At 46.3% G+C, this 19,730-nt stretch overlaps 1 protein-coding gene across 1 annotated transcript; it reads right to left on the bottom strand.

The window, feature by feature from the left end:
- Positions 1 to 526: 526 nt before the first annotated feature.
- On the bottom strand, positions 527 to 19,727 carry URB2 (URB2 ribosome biogenesis homolog). Its single transcript, XM_081188183.1, has 10 exons — positions 19,597 to 19,727; positions 18,593 to 18,729; positions 17,450 to 17,626; positions 12,449 to 15,812; positions 11,058 to 11,218; positions 9,932 to 10,042; positions 8,086 to 8,319; positions 7,505 to 7,595; positions 6,626 to 6,765; positions 527 to 1,233 (listed from the first exon to the last, which is right to left on the bottom strand). Exons 2-10 carry the CDS (start codon positions 18,716 to 18,718, stop codon positions 1,036 to 1,038), a joined length of 4,602 nt encoding a protein of 1,533 aa, XP_081044309.1. The 5' UTR covers positions 18,719 to 18,729; positions 19,597 to 19,727; the 3' UTR covers positions 527 to 1,035.
- Positions 19,728 to 19,730: the final 3 nt, after the last annotated feature.

A 19,730-nucleotide genomic window follows, 5' to 3' on the forward strand; every position in this document is an offset into this window, starting at 1 on the left:
ATTTAAGGACTATTTACAAAAACAATATAAGTTGTATGAATGTTAAGAATGGGGTGTGTTACGCTGGTGAGACAGCAACCTCCTGACTCACGTCAGTTCTCTGATTTGTTTATACATTGAGGGGATGACTCAAATGCTGAAGGAGAGGGCAAGCCTTTGTTAAATCCAAGCGTTCTTGACTCATGTTCTATCCAAGAATAATCAGATATGGAAGCATGAAGAAGATTAGTATCTCTGGTATGCACAGACGGTTAGACTGTGGAGCTGTGTAGAAACATCATGAACCAAGAATGCTGAGGGATATGCAGAAAGGCTAAGAAAGGTGACTTTCCTACCTGGGAGTTTCTGAAGGTGCAGCCACCACAGAGCTATGCTCCCTGGGTAGCACACCAGTCTGAGAGTCCTGTTTATCAGAGAACAACTGCTGCTCACTACAGGCCAGTGGCAAAATGGCATGTAGACAGCATATAACATCAGAAATATTAAGACCAGTGTCAAGTGTATTGAAGAGCCACAACTCTTAATGTTTTAAAAAAGAAAGAATTATTAGGTTTATTAATTAATTAAATTAATTAACAAGCTCTCACAATTACAGCACAATGCGGGGAGTGGTTTTCTTGGTCTCAATATAAAAAACATATAAACAAAAAACATGATTTATTTCCACATGTTGGTTCTACATGAATACCCATTGCCTACAACAAAAGAAGACTGCATTGTCTCTTGAAGGTTCTGTCTCCAGCATCTCTTTACTGTGTAAAGATCGCCAGGACTTCAGACTCCACTGGTAGGAACTAGGTAGTAAAATCTACCTAGTTCCTACCAGTAATTCTTCTTCAAAACATGCTTGCCATCATAAGGAAAGCATACATCTGTCAGTCACCTACACAGAAGTTGCTATGGGCACCTGTCCAGATGAACACAGCCTCTAGATTTCAGATACTAAGTACACAAACCTTAAGAACAGCAAGTGCTCATCACCTTGAAAGACAGTCCTCTGTGAGATTTCAAAGCAGCAGGTAGACAATAGGTAGCTCACGCTGTGTACTTTTCATCCCCTTGCTTTAGAGCTTTGTGGTAGTGAGAATAATCGTGATACAGTTCCTTGAAAACTTCTCTCACTCCCACTGGTAAGGACGCATTTAAGAACTTGATATCACGCTCCACACAAAGATCTAGGATGTGATAAATCCCCTCAGTTAGATGTTTCTTTACAGCTGGGTGCAAAGTCACCTAGAGGGAACACAATGACTCATTAAAACGTGTTATTAAACACACACAACACTCATAAGTAAAAGCTCTGAGGCAATACAGTAGCTTATTATCTGTCCAGCCGGTTACCTGATGTACAAAAACACAACCTGAAATTTTGTAAGACCTGCTGAAAAACTGAAAAATCTCAACACTAAAATGTAGTACACTTTTATTGTTGCATGTGTTCTTGCCATTGAATTTAAATTTGCTTTTATTCCTTATTGTAAGCCACCCTGACAACTTTGTTACAGGGCAACCTAGCACGTACCTCTCCTATGATATACCGTATTTTTCGCTCTATAACACGCACCTGACCATAACACGCACGTAGTTTTTAGAGGAGGAAAACAAGAAAAAAATATTCTAAACGAAACAGTGGATGTATGATTTTTGTGGTTCATGCTGTGGCCACAGACGTGATCTGACGGTGAGTTTGGGGTAGCCCAATGCAAAAATCCTGAGGATCCATGTGGATCCATGCTTTGTAACCATGTTTTTGCGCCATTGCAGCCCCATGAAACAGTGTGTGTGTGTGTGTGTGTGTGTGTGTGTGTGTGTGTGTTTTGGTGCAGGCTGTAGCCATGCATATGCTATATGATCTGATGGTGAACTTGGGGTGACCCAGTGCAAAAATCCTGAGGATCCATGTGGATCCGTGCTTTGTAACCACATTTTAAGTGGGGAGGGAAGGAAAAGTATTAAAGGGAGAAGGAACACGCGTGGGGTAGGTGGAGAAGGATGTGGCTAATAATGCAGGAGAGGGGTTTAAGGGGACAAGGAACACGTGTGGGGTGTGTTCAGAAGGATGTGGCTAATAATGCAGGAGAGGGGTCTAAGGAGACAAGGAACACGCATGGGGTGGGTGGAGAAGGATGTGGCTAATGATGCAGGAGAGGGGTCTAAGGGGACAAGGAACACGCGTGGGGTGGGTGGAGAAGGATGTGGCTAATGATGCAGGAGAGGGGTCTAAGGGGACAAGGAACACGCGTGGGGTGGGTGGAGAAGGATGTGGCTAATAATGCAGGAGAGGGGTCTAAGGGGACAAGGAACACACGTGGGGTGGGTGGAGAAGGATGTGGCTAATGATGCAGGAGAGGGGTCTAAGGGGACAAGGAACACACGTGGGGTGGGTGGAGAAGGATGTGGCTAATAATGCAGGAGAGGGGTCTAAGGGGACAAGGAACACGCGTGGGGTGGGTGGAGAAGGATGCGGCTAATGATGAAGGAGAGGGGTCTAAGGGGAAAAGGAGCTCAAGTGGGGTGGGTGGAGAAGGAGCTTTTCGGAGAGCTGAGCGGGGAGGGGGGAGGGAAAGAGCACTGTTGCTTTAAAGGAGCCAACCGGACAGCAGCCACTTACAGCAGTGTAAGCAGCTCCTTTCCTCTCCCGCTTTCCTCCTTCTCTCCCTCTTTGCTGCTTTACGCAGCTAATGGCAAATCCCCTGCAACCCAAGTCCTGCTCAGCGGATCAGCTGAGACGCTGGGAGAATTGTAATTTCCTCCTCTCCCTCATCCCGTGCCCTCCTGTCCCCAGCAGCCTTTTAAAAAACTTTTTTACTGATTTTCACTGCGCTCGTGGCTCAGAGCCCTCCTGTGCCTGCCGTCCCTCTGCAGCCTCATTGCTCCGTTTAGAGAGCGCACGGACCTTTGCTAGCTGAGGCTGCAGCAGCTGTTGCTGGCTACGCGGCGCTTTTTCCGGCTCGCTATGGCTCCCGTCTGTCCCTCCTCGTGTGTAAGCGGCTGCTGCCCGCTTTGCTGGCATGGCTCTCCTTCCCTCCCTCCTCCTCAGCTCCTCCCCCTCCTCCTGGCTGTAAAGCAAGCAAAGCTAGAGCCGTGCAAAGCCCTGCAAGCGGCTCCTGCTTTGCTTGATTGACGGCAGCCATGGCTCCGGTCGAGTGCATTCGCTCCATAACACGCACAGGCATTTTCCCTTACTTTCTAGGAGCAAAAAAGTGCGTGTTATGGAGCGAAAATTACGGTACTTCCCTAAGGCCGCTGTCATGTAGCAGTTTGCTTGGCTGACAACAGGTGGCGCAGTGAACTACAGTGGTAGGCCAGGTGAGTCGCGAAGTCACAGCCAGTTGGGGCAGCTCCTAAGCAACAGGCCTGGGCCATATATCGATATATCGCCCAGGACTGGCATGAGGAGCAGGCCGTGATGTTGGTTTCCCTCAGTGGTATATTGTTTTTGAAATCATCCTTCAAATTCAAGACAATATATCCAAAACATGAAGTTCATCAGTATGTAACGAATAATAGAACAAAAATTGAGAACACGGCTGTCCTTTATAGAGAAGACAGTAGATGAAGAAGAGACCATTCACTTCATTAAACCAGCTTTGCTTTACGACGTTTCTAGCCCTGAAAGTGATGATGCACATAAACACACACGAACACACTCTTCTTCCACTGTCACCTCCTCAGGCAGGATATGCACTCATTATCTATTATCCTCTTAAGCACTTCTAAGCCTGTCAATCATCAGAACTGGCTATAAAAATCTTCCACACCTGAGCGCTGGCTGTTCCCTTCCAGCCTTCCCCAAAACTGGCACAATCTCTGCACTCAAATGTCACCCTGGAAGCATCTTGCTGCCAAGATTTCTAGCCCCAAGGGGAGATTGTGCTATTTTCTGCCACAGAGAGATCCTCTCCTTTCCTCCCTCCATGCGCCAAAAGCCCAAATTAGCTTCATGCTTCCAGACCTGTCGCACTAAGATCCTAGAATAATGGAAATTAAACTAGAGGCTGTCATTAAAATCCAGGCTTCCCTCCTCTTCCCCAGGCAAGTAATAAACTCTTTCCTAATGAAGTGAACTTCTAATCGCTGTGACAGTTCATGCAGCTTCAGCGCTGCTGGAGAAGTGGAAGCTGCCTTCGAAGAACAAAACGACCAACGCGCATCATCCGAGATGCCCGGGGAATCATTATTACCAAGAAAAACCGCTCATCTTTATATGTACCTGTTTAATAGGGTTCCAGCAGCCAACAACTGGCCTTTATTTTGTACCTGAAGTACGACACCCTCTTGAAAAAGCTCCCCCTAAAGATGGAAAAACTGCAGAAACGTTCACAGAGCAGACTGTATTTTAAATTGCTGTCACCGCCCTTGGACTTTATGGTGAAAGGCAAGAAAGAAATCGAATAAATGATTACAATGTGCTCCATGGGGGGGGGGGGCTGCCCTTAAAACTGTTTCAGGAGCTGCAGCTAGTGGTGAGGTTGCTGAGAAGGGCGACCTAAGATGAGCATGTGACGTGCTTTTTTGGGAGGGAAACAAAACCTGCACGGGCTGCCAATTTGCTGCTGAGGCAGATCTAAGGTTCTTGTGTTGGTGCATGGAGCCCTAAACAACTTGGGACTTTGATATCTGAAGGAACTCCTTTTCCAACAGAGACCTGCCCTTATGCCAAGAACTTTCAGTTACGCTCACCTTGTTGCACCACGACTTGCTGAGGTCTATCCCAACACAACCCAGAGGGACGGCCTTTTCCACTATGGCACCCAAATTGAGGAACTGACTCCTGTCTGGAATAAAGCAAGTGCCATCTTCTTCCGATGGTTGCTAAAGGCATTTCAGTTCACCCAGGTGCTAGCAGGTTATGAATGCTAAGCCTGAGTGCTATTCAGCTTGTGCTCCATGGATTGTGATGTATATTATAATATTTTCAATAGAATTTTGTTGCATTGCTGTGGACCATCCTGGCAACATTTAATAAGAGCAGTATAGAAATATTTTAAATAAAAATAAATGGGGGAGGGGGAACTGGGGGGAAGAGCTTGCTTCCACACAAAATTCAGAATCCTCCTGCACTTATTACTCCCTGAACTGGAAAAATGGGTGCTCAAATTAGTATGTAAACTAGGGATGAAATACCTGGTTAATGAACTGTATGTTAAAAGGGATGGGGTTTTTTTGTAGTAGCTTGGACTACTGCAATGTGCTCTACCTTTGAAGGTGACCCGGAAACTACAACTAATCCAGAATGCAGCAGCTAGACTGGTGACTGGGAGTGGCTGCCGAGACCATATAAAACCGGTCCTGAAAGACCTGCATTGGCCCCTGGTACGTTTCCAAGCACAATTCAAAGTGTTGGTGCTGACCTTTAAAGCTCTAAACGGCCTCGGCCCAGTATACCTGAAGGAGCGTCTCCACCCCCATCGTTCAGCCCGGACACTGAGATCCAGCACCGAGGGCCTTCTGGCGGTTCCCTCATTGCGAGAAGCAAAGTTACAGGGAACTGGCAGAGGGCCTTCTCGGTAGTGGCACCCACCCTGTGGAACACCTTCCCATCAGATGTCAAGGAAATAAACAACTATCCGACTTTTAGAAGACATCTGAAGGCAGCCCTGTATAGGGAAGTTTTAAAATGTTTGATGTTTTATCATGTTTTTAATATTCTGCTGGGAGTTGCTCAGAGTGGCTGGGGAAAAGCAGCTAGATAGGCGGTATGTACGTATAAATGTATACATAATAAATGTAGGTATGTATGTATGTATAAATAAATAAATAAATTTAGTTAGTTACCGTATTTTTTGCTCTATAAGACTCACTTTTTCCCTCCTAAAAAGTAAGGGGAAATGTGTGTGCATCTTATGGAGCGAATGCAGGCTGTGCAGCTATCCCAGAAGCCAGAACAGCAAGAGGGATTGCTGCTTTCACTGCACAGCGATCCCTCTTGCTCTTCTGGCTTCTGAGATTCAGAATATTTTTTTTCTTGTTTTCCTCCTCCAAAAACTAGGTGCGTCTTGTGGTCTGGTGTGTCTTATAGAGCGAAAAATACGGTAGTTAGTTGGTTAGTTAGTGAGAGGGGGTGAAGGCAGAGAAAGAAAGACAACAGAGCACCTGCCAAGAAGCAGACCCAAAAAACAGCTAGTATATCAGCAACGAAGACACAGGTTCCGATGTCAGGAACAGGCTTCAGCCTTGCAGGGTCCTGCTTCCCTTCCCTGCACTGTCTGGGTTTGCTGTAACCACACTTTGCCAAGGCTCCTGATCCAGTCAAACCATGGTAACTGCACACCATAGTTCACCTCCAAACCAGAATCAGAAACCCTACTTTAAACTGAGGTTTAAGAACGTAAGAAAAGGTCCTGATGGATCAGGCCAAAGGCCCATCTATCCTATCATCCTCTTCTCATGGTGGCAAGCCCTGAGCATAGGCCACCTCCATTAGCAGTGGTACTAGGCAGCCGTCGTGGCTGGTGGCTAGTTTCCATATTCTAATAAAAACCTACCTTGACTGCAAGCATCTCTTAAAGCTCCAGAATCTTTTTGCAATCTATTTATGGCGTTTGATGCACAAGAAACATATAATCATTATACTCTCCTCTTTTCCATTCTTACAAATAAACAGTAAATAGCTGATTATTACCTTCTGCAGTTCAATTACATACTGGGCCACAATGAAGGAAGATAACACAGTGAATTCTTCTGTTTTTGCAGCAATGTAAGTATACATCCGCTCCACCAAGTGGGCACATTTCAGTATTACTTCAAATTCATCTGTGATCCCTTGGAAAACAAAGTTTAAAGTCAGAGGTTTTTTTTTTAATCCTTTCGTGATTCTTCCACCCACCCCCCTGTAAAATACGGGAACAAACCAAAAATTAACAAAACACAACTGTTTCTGCAGCCTGTTGTGAAATGTTAACAAAATGAGGGAAATAAGGGGCTGAATAGAAAGTATGCATATGAAAACAATGAGACTGTGTAACAGGAACTCCCTCCTGACCTGTGCAGGGCAAATTTTATTGCTGTGAAGGAGAATAGAAAGAAACATGACCTTGCATGTTCACGGAAGGACTTCGGCTACAGTCCCATACACCAGGGGCAGGCAAGCTTTCTTCCAATGGAAGGTGATTGACCAATCAGAAAAAGCCATTGAGAGACCAGAGACAAAGGTTGACGTACCATCCCTTCTCTCTATGTTGTGGTCGTTGGGATAGGCTTCTACCCCAAGGAGTGAGGTCTTACTGGTTCTTGGTGTGATCATTGACTCTACCCACTACTGAGTAGCACTATCACACAAAGCCACTGCATGGCACTAGTTAATTTAGGATGCACACTTTAATTTAGGATGTAAGCCCTACTGAGCAAAAATGAGACATATTTTGGAATAAACAGTTTCCAGTTTGTGCTGCTAAACTTTGAATCTTGCAAGATGTAGCTGGCTCCGCTATGCAAAAGCGTTTTATGCATAGGACACAACCACAGGGTAGGAATAGAATAGGATACAAATAAAATACCAGACCTCTGTCTCCTTTCTGTTTCCCCTCGTGCATAACTGAAATAACCAGTCTATGGAAACTGTTCAAGAAAGATGGAGCTGCTTTGAGCATCACCTGCAAACCAATTAAATACAACACTGAAGCACTGGAACAAAAGGCAATCTGTGTTTTAACTTCAAAACAGATTTGTTTGCTAAATTTATCTCCCACCCTTCCATCGCAATATGATCACAGGGCAGGTGACAAGCTACTAGAAAATCAACCGTAAAAATATTTAACAGGGCCTAAAACTCACAATCCAGTTTTGGATGCAACATCCCTTCATCTGTCCTTCTCAATACACAAGCCGGTCACAAAGCTCAAGGGGTGACCTGGGACTAATCACACTCTCTAAGGCTAAGCTACCTCGTAGGTGGTTGCGAGGATAAAATGGGGAGGAATGCTATGCATGCCACTTTGAGCTCCTTATGGGAAAAGGTGGGCTAGAAATGTAATTAATAAATAAAATCATAATGATGGGAGTTGTTGACCGGCAACTTCTAGACCTTAGGAAAAAGGATAAATAACATCAAAATCAACATACAAACTCTGCCCCCTTCGTTACCTTAGGATGACACTGCAGGATGGAAAAGAGAACCTCGTGAATTCCCAGGAAGATGTTCCCATACTCCCTTTGGTCGAGAGGCACAGTCAGAAGAATATTGAACACCAGGGTGACATGATGCGGGTTGGAGAGAACGCCTTCTCCTTGCCTTAGGAGGGCTGCCACTGTCTCCAGTATAGGTACTACGAGGATGGGTATGTGCTTTGGATCTTGAGGTGCCTCTTTCATTTGCATCTGAGTCAAAAAGGAAGGAAAGAAGCAGCTGTAAGAAAGGATGTGCACCCCTGTTTCTCTACCATGTCCTTTCCTGGCAAGCTTCTGCTGCCATCAAACAATGAAGCAGAGCTTTCGGAGGCACACGTGGTTTTCTCCAACAGGAGGAATACTGGTAAGTGAATGCAGATCCATAGTTCTGTATCCAAGACACCCGAAATCTGACTTTGTTAAAGTTTATGTACGTTTACGGCAGAAGGACGTACCAAGCAATATAGGCAGAAATCGATGGCCCTTCTGTGCTACTATTTCTTTCTAGCTCAACAGAGGTACAGTGGTACCTCGGGTTAAGTACTTAATTCATTCCGGAGGTCCGTACTTAACCTGAAACTGTTCTTAACCTGAAGCACCACTTTAGCTAATGGGGCCTCCTGCTGCCGCTGCACCACCGCTGCACGATTTCTGTTCTCATCCTGAAGCAAAGTTCTTAACCCGAAGTACTATTTCTGGGTTAGCGGAGTCTGTAACCTGAAGCATATGTAACCTGAAGCGTATATAACCTGAGATACCACTGTAACTCTGTTTTCTGCACACACACACACCAAGTGTCTCAAGGCTGCACATCACCTGCTGGGATACTACATCTCCCTAGCGCTGGATGAGTGATGTTCTGAAATTCAGAAAGATGATGTTTCCCCAGAAGGGACATTTCATTGCTCCTGCAACTTCTATTTGTACCTGCATCACAGGAACCTATTGAACGTCTCTGATGCGGCCAGCAATTCCCCTCCCCTCTGCACCACTTTGTAAATACTTAACTTTTTCCATTTTTGATTTATGTTACTGATGGCTATGCACTCCCCTGTTATGGTATCTTAGTTCTGGGGCACTTGAACAATCTTATTTTTATTTTTTTTAAGTGAAAAGGAGGAGGGTGACTATTTTCTGCTGGAATTGCAACTGCTTCATCAATTCGTATATACATTCATTGCATACACAATATAATTTCCCCCCTCTCCTCCCTTGACACGTATCCTGCCCTGTGCCCAAATCTGCTCTGCTCCTGAGGGTTGAGTCGGAGACACACAGAACAAAGTTGTGCAGGGAGAGGGGGTGAAGATTCCTTTGCACAAGGAGAAATCATTGAGCTGAGAGAATGTCCCCTTAGTGCTACTTTAAAGCACTCCAATGTCCAGAGTGGCTTCATATTCTCCTACTGTGTAACCCTAGGTCTGGAACACTCATCCAGTCCCCATTTGGAGAAACAATTCCTCCCTCCCTTTATGATTCTTTGGAGGTGGAGTGCTATCACTCCCATACAGAAGAGCACAAATCCAGCCATGTTGGAAAACTAAAGCGTGGAAAGGGCATGGCCCCAACAAGTGTAGCTCCTCACTTTCCATCTACTCCTGTACACATCGGGGTGGGGAACCTGTTGCGCTCCAGACACTGCCGAACTCCGGCTCCCATCAGCCCCAGCCAGCTTGGCCATTGATGGGAGTTGGAGTCCGATCAACAACACCAGCTCCCCACCACACACTCCTTTGAAATAAAAGACATGTGGGGAGTGCATTAGTGTCAGCAGCAGCGATAGGCTCTGAAGCACCACAGTTCTGGCTGCAGAGATACTCACAACTAAAGCAGTGATTATCCGGGGACTGGAAAACCAGAACGCTTTCTCTTTCTCTCTGCTTAAAGGGCAGCCAAGCAGCACTTTGACTAGAGTAACAGCCGACAATGCTTCCTGCACAAAAGAAAAACAAACATTGCATTTCAAACAGGAGACGTGAAGGTGGAAGGGTGCAGCCCCAGGAAAGTTAGGTACAATCACAGTTCCATGGAAATGAATAAAATTTAAGTCCATCAAAATAGGAGTTCAGAGTCTGCGTTATACATTTTTTTCTAGACATGTAAAATATTTTTTAATATGTCTCTTCCTCAGACCTCCTTTTTCCATTTCCCCCTATCTTTTTCCACACAGACACACTGGTTTTCAGGCTTTTCCTTCTGTGGCCACTGAACACTGTCCTTACTGGGTTCTTTTAGGGCATTATTCCTTCCCCTAAATATATGTTTATTTCTGCAACCCCCACAGGTTATTCTGCCAATACTTTTCTTGTGCATGTGGTTTTAGTAATGCAAGGACAAGCATTTCAAGACTTGAGATATTAGCACGTAAACAGAGTAGGATCTGTACTAGAGGTCCAATTCCCCATTTACAGTATTTACAAATGAAAGGTTAAAGCGCTTTTGGGAAAGGGCCATAACTCAATGGGCAGAACATACGTGTGGTCCTGAGCAGATCCCAGGTTCATTTTCCAGCATCTCCAAAGAAAGCAAACATCAGGGAGTAAATCTGAGAAAAGATCTCAACCTGAGATCTTGGGAGAGCCAGCACCACACAGAATAGGCAACATCGGTTAAATCAGGAATTGGCCTGCCAGATGTCTGTGAACTGCAACTCCTATCATCTCCAATACCAAGGGAAGTTAGAGGAGAGCAACAATATCTGTAAGACCAGAGCTTGTTCCTCATCCTGAGATTAAATAGTTTGATTCTGTAGAAGCCAGCCTAAGATGCCCAAACATGTCAGTTTCAATGCTACACATTCTGATACCTCCTTTCCACATAAGAGTAGTAAAAAAAGTCCATGCTGTCATATGGTTGCTATGTAATGTCATAACAAGGAGTCGGATGGGCAACGAACAGTTATGATGCATATGAGAAGTTTAAAAGATAAGTAAATAATTTCCCCCTACTTCATGATTTTGTTTCCAAATATTGCGAACATCTAATCCCTCAAGCACCACCCTCAACATGGCACCAAAGTCGTCAGGGGTACAATTCTCCACCAGCTGGGCCATCAGTTCTGTCAGCTGCACTTCCAGATCTCGAATCACTTGGACGGTGACTCCGGGACCTGCAATAATGAAAGACAACACTATCATCCAAACTCCAGGCCCGCTGGAGGCTGCTGGGGTCTGAATCATTTTAAGAACAATTCACAAAATGGGTTTGCATGAATTGTAAGGCTTTTCTGAACTTCTGCTGAAGATCTTGGCATCCATCTGTCTCGAGAGGCAATGGAGTGCCTCTCTGAGGGGGAAATGAAACTGCTGGAGAATCACTGTGCCTGCTGTGGCTGCAGAGACCCATAACTGCTGCCTCCTGCATTGTTCTTGCTGCATTAGCAGCACCAAAATGATCTCTCTGGGACGCAAGCCTGGGCAGTGTATATGGAGGTCCTGGGCTGCTCAGATGGCAAGACTCCCCTCAGCCTCACTGATATGGTCCAAAGGAAAGCAGAACAATACATTTGGCACCAGCTTGGTTGCAGGAGCTGCTGGAAGGAGGAGTACAAGGTGCCATCCAACCGTCTAAGGGACTCCACTCTTTATTTGTGTAGGGTTTACTCCTTAGCCTTTTCTTTGTATCATTCATCACACACAAGCTTCCATCAAAGAGAATAAGTGCTTCTTAGGTGGGTAGGATCCCTATTCCTTTCAAAAGCCTGAGGCTAAGGAGAAGAACGGGTGGCCCGGCCTTCTCCTGACACATGACCTTGATTCTGAACTCTCTAAGGAGTTTGGATTGGATTTGATATCCCGCCTTTCACTCCCTTTAAGGAGTCTCAAAGCGGCTAACATTCTCCTTTCCCTTCCTCCCCCACAACAAACACTCTGTGAGGTGAGTGGGGCTGAGAGACTTCAAAGAAGTATGACTGGCCCAAGGTCACCCAGCAGCTGCGTGTGGAGGAGCGGAGACTCAAACCCGGTTCCCCAGATTACGAGACTACTGCTCTTAACCACTACACCACACGGGATGGGATCTTGCAGGGTGAAGTGGCTGTAGGACAGGGTGGGTGGTACAATGCACGACAGCAAGTAAGGCTGTGCTATTAAGCAGCAGCTATCAGCCAGGTAGGGAGCCTGTGGTTCTTCAATGCTGCTGGACTACAACTCCCATCATTACTGACTTTAGGCCACAGTGGCTGGAACTGAGGGGAGTTGTAGTCCATCTACTTTTGGAAGGCCCAAGGTTCCCCATCCCCGAGCTGGAAGTCTGTACTAACATTGTAAGTCACAGACTCCCTTAAGGCTTCCATGTGTAACAAAAGGTTGAGAGAGTAGGAGGGATAACCAGTTGTTACCTGCAAGTAGTTTTCCGATGGAGTGAAATGCAGCAATGGAAGTTGCTTGTGCAGGATACAGTTCCGGCATGGAACAGAAGGCAGTTAGGAACTGCAGCGCGGAGCGAAGGAACTGGACGTTGCTGCCAGCCAAGTCAAGTTCTCTCAAGAGCTGAATGTAGAAACGTTGGTACAATTCGCGGTGAGACAGCTGCTGGCATTTGCTCGACTGTGCGGGGCTTTTTTGCGCGTTCTCCCCCGTCACCGACTGCGCAAGAAAGGAATCTGCTTTCAGAAGGGTAGTAATGCATGGCAGGAACACCAAAGGCAACGCCTGGCCTTTGGTGTGATTTCTAAGGCAGAGCTGGATGGTTGCTCCCGTCTGCAGCACTGCCTGTTCCAGCAAAACAGGCAGCGTTCCTGAAGCCTGGTGGCTCCCCTGCTGCTGGAGGTGCTGGAGGTGCAAAGTCAGAACTTGACACTGTGCTGTTACTGCCACCAAGAGGAGCTGGTCAGCAGCAGGGCTCCAACTCTCAGCACGTTCGCTGCTGGCTGCACACGGCTTGCAAGTGGCTAGGAACGACATGAACTTTTCCAGGTTCAGCTTCACACTTTGCCGCCTCTCGAGAGTGAACTGAAGGTAGTGCTCCAAAAAGGCCTGGACCCCGCATAGAAATTCATCCCACGGAGCAGCTGCTGAAACGCTGGCCGAAGTCTTGCACGCTGCAAATGCAGAGGAGAGGGCGGCTTCGAGAACATCGCTGGCATGCAGGACCTTGAAGGACGAATTTGCGTTCCTGCCTGTCTGCAGGCAGGCCAGGAGACGGTAGCAGGTTGTCCTGAACTTCAGAGACAAGGCCTCGCAGCAAGCAACGCTTGCCTTGGTGTTGGCAGCCAAAGATAACAGCAAAAGGAAGCACCGCGTGTGGCCCAGAGGAAAGAGGCTGTCCAGATTCAACGCTGAAATTATATCCAGCAAACCCAAAAGCCTATTGAGGTGCTCTTCTTCCAAGGTCACATAATCCCTCCCCTTTGCTGATGATAGTATAATCTGAGCAGCTTTCTCCATTGCTGTCCAGCACATGGAAGGTTCACTGCTAGGCCCTGTGCTGGCACCGCGACCAGAAGGGTCAAACTCACACCATGGCACATCTTCTGCAGACAGCTGTTGTAGAGGCTGGTTGGCAACGATGCTCACACAGTGCTGGACTATGTGGCTTAGGAAAGAGGAATGTAGCGCCCGCAGTTCTGGAAGAAGAGGACTATGCAGCAAATCTGTAGACACCTTTCCAACGGTGATTAAGGAGCTGTTGTCACCATCAGGGGCTGCCTGTGTCTGGTTCGCCAACAGTGTTTTCAGGAGCACACCTGCAACGTACCATGTATCACTCATGGATAGATAGGGGCCCAGGATGGGAAGGTTGGAGACCACGAGGTGCCAATGAGCGGTAGGGTAAGTGAGGCTAGTTATTGCGCCTGCATTGCCATCCCAGAGCTCTGACTCGTCTCCATTCGTGCAACATCTTCCAGACTGAAGGATGAAAGCTCCAGCACACTGCAAAGCCTGGTGGGATGCCTCGGTCTGAGAGCTGGATTGCATCAGCATCATCTTCATTTTCTGAAGCACCAGCCATTCTGTACAGTATCTGCTCCCTGAGCAGGAACAGCTTAAGAGCTTTGTGATCTTCTCCCAGCACTGTGGATCCAAACCAGGGAGGACAGCCGAAAAGTCCCAGTTGCTTACGGTGGAATCAGTAAGAGCCAAGGTTGTTTTGCCTACCGGGGAGGCATACTTTGGGCAATTTAAACTGAAAAGAGTATTGACTGCTACCCAAGTGCAAGCAAAGAGGAGAGCAGAGCCACCAACTTTCTCAGCCCAAAGCTCCAGCTCCATTTCTTCTGCCTGGTAATCTGTCAGTAGGTCAAACAAAGCTCGGATCACCTCCCTCTGCATCGTCTCCATCAGATTCTGAGTCCGACGCACAACAGGCAACGGGGTGGAATCATCTAAGCTCCTCATATGGAACAGAACAGAGTGCAGCAATGAGCTCATGGACTGGAGCTTCGAGGCCACGTCGGAGTCTCCTCTGACATCAGGTATAAGGAAAGTCTGGCACTTCTCCAGTATGAGTGCCACAATGTCCAGGATCTGATTGGGTGGCAGATCGAGGAGGCACTCGCAGAGCTTGGCCCGGATGCCTGCAGGAAGAACCGGGAGCCTCAACTCCTCTGCAGCAGGACGGCAGATGACAGACAGAACCTCTTCAAAGAGCTTTTGGAACTGGCGCAACTTGGCGTAAGTGTGGAAGAGAGTCGCGACAAGTGTCTCCTGAGCCTTTTTTGTACGCGGCTCAGAAACCTCTGCATCAATCCAAGCAGAGGCCACCAAGTCGTCCAAATCAGGCTCCACAATCAAATGATTTAAGGAGATCAAGGCCTTGAGACACCTGAACCAGGCAGGGATGGCAGGCTGGGAATGACTCACCAGAATCTGTGCCAGCTGGCGGTAAAAGTGAAACTGCACTTCCTTGTGCCGAATCCTATCTGCGGCAACGTTATAGATGCCGTTGCTCAGCACCGAGTTCAAAAGCTGCTCCATGGCCAGGAGCTCCGAGGTCCATTCTGACGGAGAAAACTGGCTGTTCCAAAGATCCTCTTGCAGGCTGGAAATCCTTAGACAGCGATAAAGCCTGGTGAGCATGTGGAAGCAGACAAGGTGGTTTTCGGCCTTATTGTAGGATTCTAGGAACAGCTTAAAGAGCAGAGGCACCGAGTTTGCTACCACTTTCCCATGAAGAGCTGGAGGACAAAAGCTAGCATCCTCTAATCTAGCCTGGATTGTGCTGGCCGGCAGCAGGAGGTGTTTCAAACCCCCTTTTCTTACAGCGTGAGGCTCCTTCTCTTGCAGCAACTCTTCACTGTAAGATGGCAAGAGTTCTGGCCGGAAAATACCAGCCACCAGCAGGGCTTCTATGCTGTTCCGGATCTCCTTGCTCTGATGCTGCCGCAGATGGCCGTCTTCCGCCTGTGTCCATGCCCCGCTAGTGAGCAAATGCCTCAGGAGCAGGCACGGCTGAAGCAGCTGCTTAGTCACTTGCCCAAATACGCGGTTCGCATTGGCCTGCTGCCTCTGAATCAGGAGGTACTGCTGGAAGGTCAGCTGGAGGACTTCGAGCAACTGGGGTGACACAGCCTCTTCCGATGACAACTGCCAACATGCCAGACAGGACAACTTGCTCAGAAGGTCCACCAGGAGCTCAAATTTTGCAGTGTAAACTATCGAGAGAGGGGGCACAGACAGGATGCCATTACAGCAACTTAGCACAGTGCCAACGTCCTTCAAGGTTTTTTGGGCATAAGAGGTGGAAAGCTTTTCATTCATGACCTGGAGCGTAAACAAGAAGCAAAGACAATTCACGGTCAATCTTCTACATGGAAATGATACTCTAATGGTCAATAGCTAGGGGAGCTGAAGGTCAGAAGCTCTCCATCAAGTGTCTTCTTACATGATGTTTGGTTAGAGTTACAGATATTAACTGCAGCTTATGTATCATGTAATAAATCACCTATTATTATTCTTTGCCCCCCCTCTGCCATCAGAATTGTTGTCCCTTCCAACAAAAATATTGTTGTCCCTAAGACAAATAATCCACTGAGGCTCCTTGTAAGGCTAGAGCTTAGATCCTGACAAAAGAGGGGCCAAGACCTGCTGACAGCCAAACTAAAGACCCCTAACATGTGGATGAGGGGGATACCGTGGTATGCAGTCTTTCTAAAAGTCATATGTGACACTGACTCTAAAAGCTGCATTGTGCTTCTGCAGAATGAAAAAATTCTCTTTTCTAAACGTCATCTAGGATGTTCTGCAGCATATCCTGTTTCAGGGACCTTTTAGATTAGGTTCTTCAAAAGTGACCAGAAAAGATTTTGTTCTTATAAACATTCTATATTTTAACGTCCTAAATATGTTTGTTCTGAATTGTTCAAAGCAGTATGTTCTCAAAAAATTACAGAGCTAATTTTCCTGCATGATTGCAGAATTTATTGGGCAATAAAAGACTGACAGCACAGTGCTAACCTAGTCAGTAGCAAGTCCTATTGACTTCCCTGGGGCTTACTCCCAAGATTAGTTAGGGCTACAGCCTAAAACTATCTGTTATACAGTTATAATCATAAAACCAGTTATTGGGAGTTAAACCCTATTGTACTGGGAGTTAAATCCCAATGTATTCAGTGGGATTTGCTTCTGAATAAATATACACAAGATGGCCTTGTTTACACATCAAGGTAAGGTTGAATCTTGGGCTACAGCTTGTGGTTCATAAGGAGAGACAACATGCTAGGTCAAACCTTGTCTTAAATGTAAAGGTAAAGGGACCCCTGACCATTAGGTCCAGTCATGACCGACTCTGGGGTAGCAGCACTCGTCTCGCTTTATTAGCCGAGGGAGCTGGCGTACAGCTTCCGTGTCATGTGGCCAGCATGACTAAGCCGCTTCTGGCGAACCAGAGCAGCGCACGGAAATGCCGTTTACCTTCCCACCAGAGCGGTACCTATTTATCTACTTGCACTTTGACGTGCTTTCGAACTGCTAGGTTGGCAGGAGCAGGGACTGAGCAACAGGAGCTCACCCCGTCGTGGGGATTCAAACCGCCGACCTTCTGATCGGCAAGTCCTAGGCCCTGTCACAAAACAGGATTTAAAAAGACCAGGGAGGAACAAAGCAGTTGTGACCTCACTGGAAGCCACACCAAGTTTCTCACACGCACATGAGGATTATATATACATACAAGCTGCAGCCAATACGTATAAATATGGCAACAGGCACATTTGCATTATTAGAGGAATACGGCAGTCAGGGTGAGCAACAGCTGCCAACAGTTAGTGGAGGTTACCAGAGAAAATTAGAGGGGAACTTATGACGGAAGAGGTGGGACAGTCAGAAAGGCCCAGCATGGACTATACACTGCCCACTGATAAACAGGGTCATACTGTCCTGAACATATCTACACATCAAGTTACCTGTGCAATTGAAAAACGTAGGGTGATTGTCTTTCCATCCTTGAAGAGACTCTGCAGCTTCCTGCTATGAAGGATGTTGTCCAGGTACGTCCAAAGCTTCTCAACAATATCATTGGGCAATTCAAGTTTCTTGTTGGAACAGGAAACCAGGGTATGGCACACCCAATCCAGCAAGACCTGTGTTCACAAATATATTTATACACTAATAATAGCCATTCTACATATTTTAAAGATAAAGGGGGTGGAGGTGGAGGGAGGGAGGAAAGAAGGGGCGTGAGGACACATAATGCACTGTCCAGATGGGGGGAAAATGCCTAGAAACCATGTGTAAGCTACTCTGGAATTTCATGGAAGTTTCCAAGAGTGCTAACAAGAAGTTCAAGTTCAGCTGGAATTCTGCATATGCTCCAGAACTATGGGCAGGATTCACTTAACAAGTCCTGTCAGCAATGACTGAGCAGCAACTTCTGCTTGTGCAATGACTCATGGCATAAACTCTGAGGGTTCATGGATTTTGATGTCTCAAAGCACTATTCAGGAGCAGTAAAGTTCTTTTCAAGTCCCACTGGTTTCAGTGCAAGAGAATTGAGCACGAGCTTAACTCTCCCACTGAGATCAGAAGGATGCCTAGACTGGGGCTTTTAGGAAATAAAATAGCAATCAAGGTGTGCTAATACTCTGGAAATCCAAATGTAGAATGTACCCCCATTGTGACGTGTAAAAAACATTATTTGGAAAGGCAAGACAGTACAGTTGCTACAAAAACTAGGTGTTACATATTTACTGAAACCCAGATTTCCTTGAGAGAATACACATATTTACAGTAATGTACCAAAGATGGCATTCTTGTAATAAATCTTATTTGTATGATTGTAAGTTGTTTAAACTGTTTTTAACCCTGAACCTTAGGGTAAAGGGCAGGTAATAAATAAATAAACAAATAACAACAACAGCCTTTTATGAAAAATTGAACAAAATGAAATACCAAAGTATTCCCTGCCACTTCCAGTTAGAGATGGGTATTAGCTAGATATGAAAAAATGGCTTGAATAACATTATCTCTGTTGAACCAAGGCATTCTATATACAAAATTAATTTGGAACATTTTTTGTGGGAGGGGGTACATTTATGAAAACACATTACTTGTTCTTTGTTTGGAAGAAAGCACTGGTGAGAAATCCATGCAAACTGAGCCAACTTGAGTTTGTCCTCCCATGATGTCTTTGCACTTTTTAGCTTCAGGTGAATGCCAGAGTAAATTGCAGCCATGAAGACAGTATCTAAAATAAAATAAAAGATTTTGAGAAGGAACACTTGAAGTATGCATTAATTGTGCTACTAGTCCACAATTTATTATTTTATGCAGGTGCACTTCCTTAACACGGGTTCTCTGTATTCATTCTAGTTTGTGCCATCAATGAAGAGTGAGCTAATCTAGGGTTAAGAGTGTGAGTTGTGAACCAGGAAGTTCCTATTTCACATTGCAGCCTTAGATGTCACTAACCGCAACATCTTCCCCAAACATAGCAACTGCTAGCAAGATTGCCTTTCATTCCCCAGGATCACAGAAGCAACACTCCGAACAGGTTATGGGTTGCTTATGGTTCTCAAGGAGCAACTACAAAAGGGTCACCATTAACATCCGGACTTCAATGCAGTCCAGCCCTCACCACCAAGAAACCACATCCTGCCCGTACCGTATGAAAAATCAAGAAGCAGGCAATGACAGGACTTCCAAGGAAACTTGAAATTTTGGCACCTCTCGTTCAAAATAACATCCTAAATACTTTGACACAGATCCCTCACAACCAAGTGCCACACGTGCTATTAAGGTCGCACGCTTTCTTAACAGTGAAGCCCATTCAGTATAGTCTCAGGCTCGGTATATGAAAGATATTTCACTTGCGATCTGGTCTGTACCTCCTTCTCTTCGCTTGCCCCCAACTTCTCCTTTTAAAAATAAGAGTAGCAGTAGCAGCAAAAAAAAGTGTCTCACTAAACTCAACTCAATGAGAATTGCTTATTTAAACAGCCACAGCAACAACGCACGCAGAGGATCGCGCCCTCTCGTCCCGGTTCGCTCAGACGCGCATCTTGCGCCGAAAAGCACCACGCAGACGAAAAACTCCCCCTCGCCCGGGACTTACGCGCCGATGGCGACGCTTCTCAAGCGCAGCACCACGCTCTCGCCCTGGCCCCGCCCCCTCTCCCGGTCCCTCCGCGCACGTGCTGCTTCTTCCGGCACATCCTCAGATTCCCCCCCCCTCCTCCTCCTTCGGCG

Source organism: Podarcis bocagei, assembly GCF_964188305.1.
Source record: "Podarcis bocagei genome assembly, chromosome: 3".
Lineage (NCBI taxonomy): Eukaryota > Metazoa > Chordata > Lepidosauria > Squamata > Lacertidae > Podarcis > Podarcis bocagei.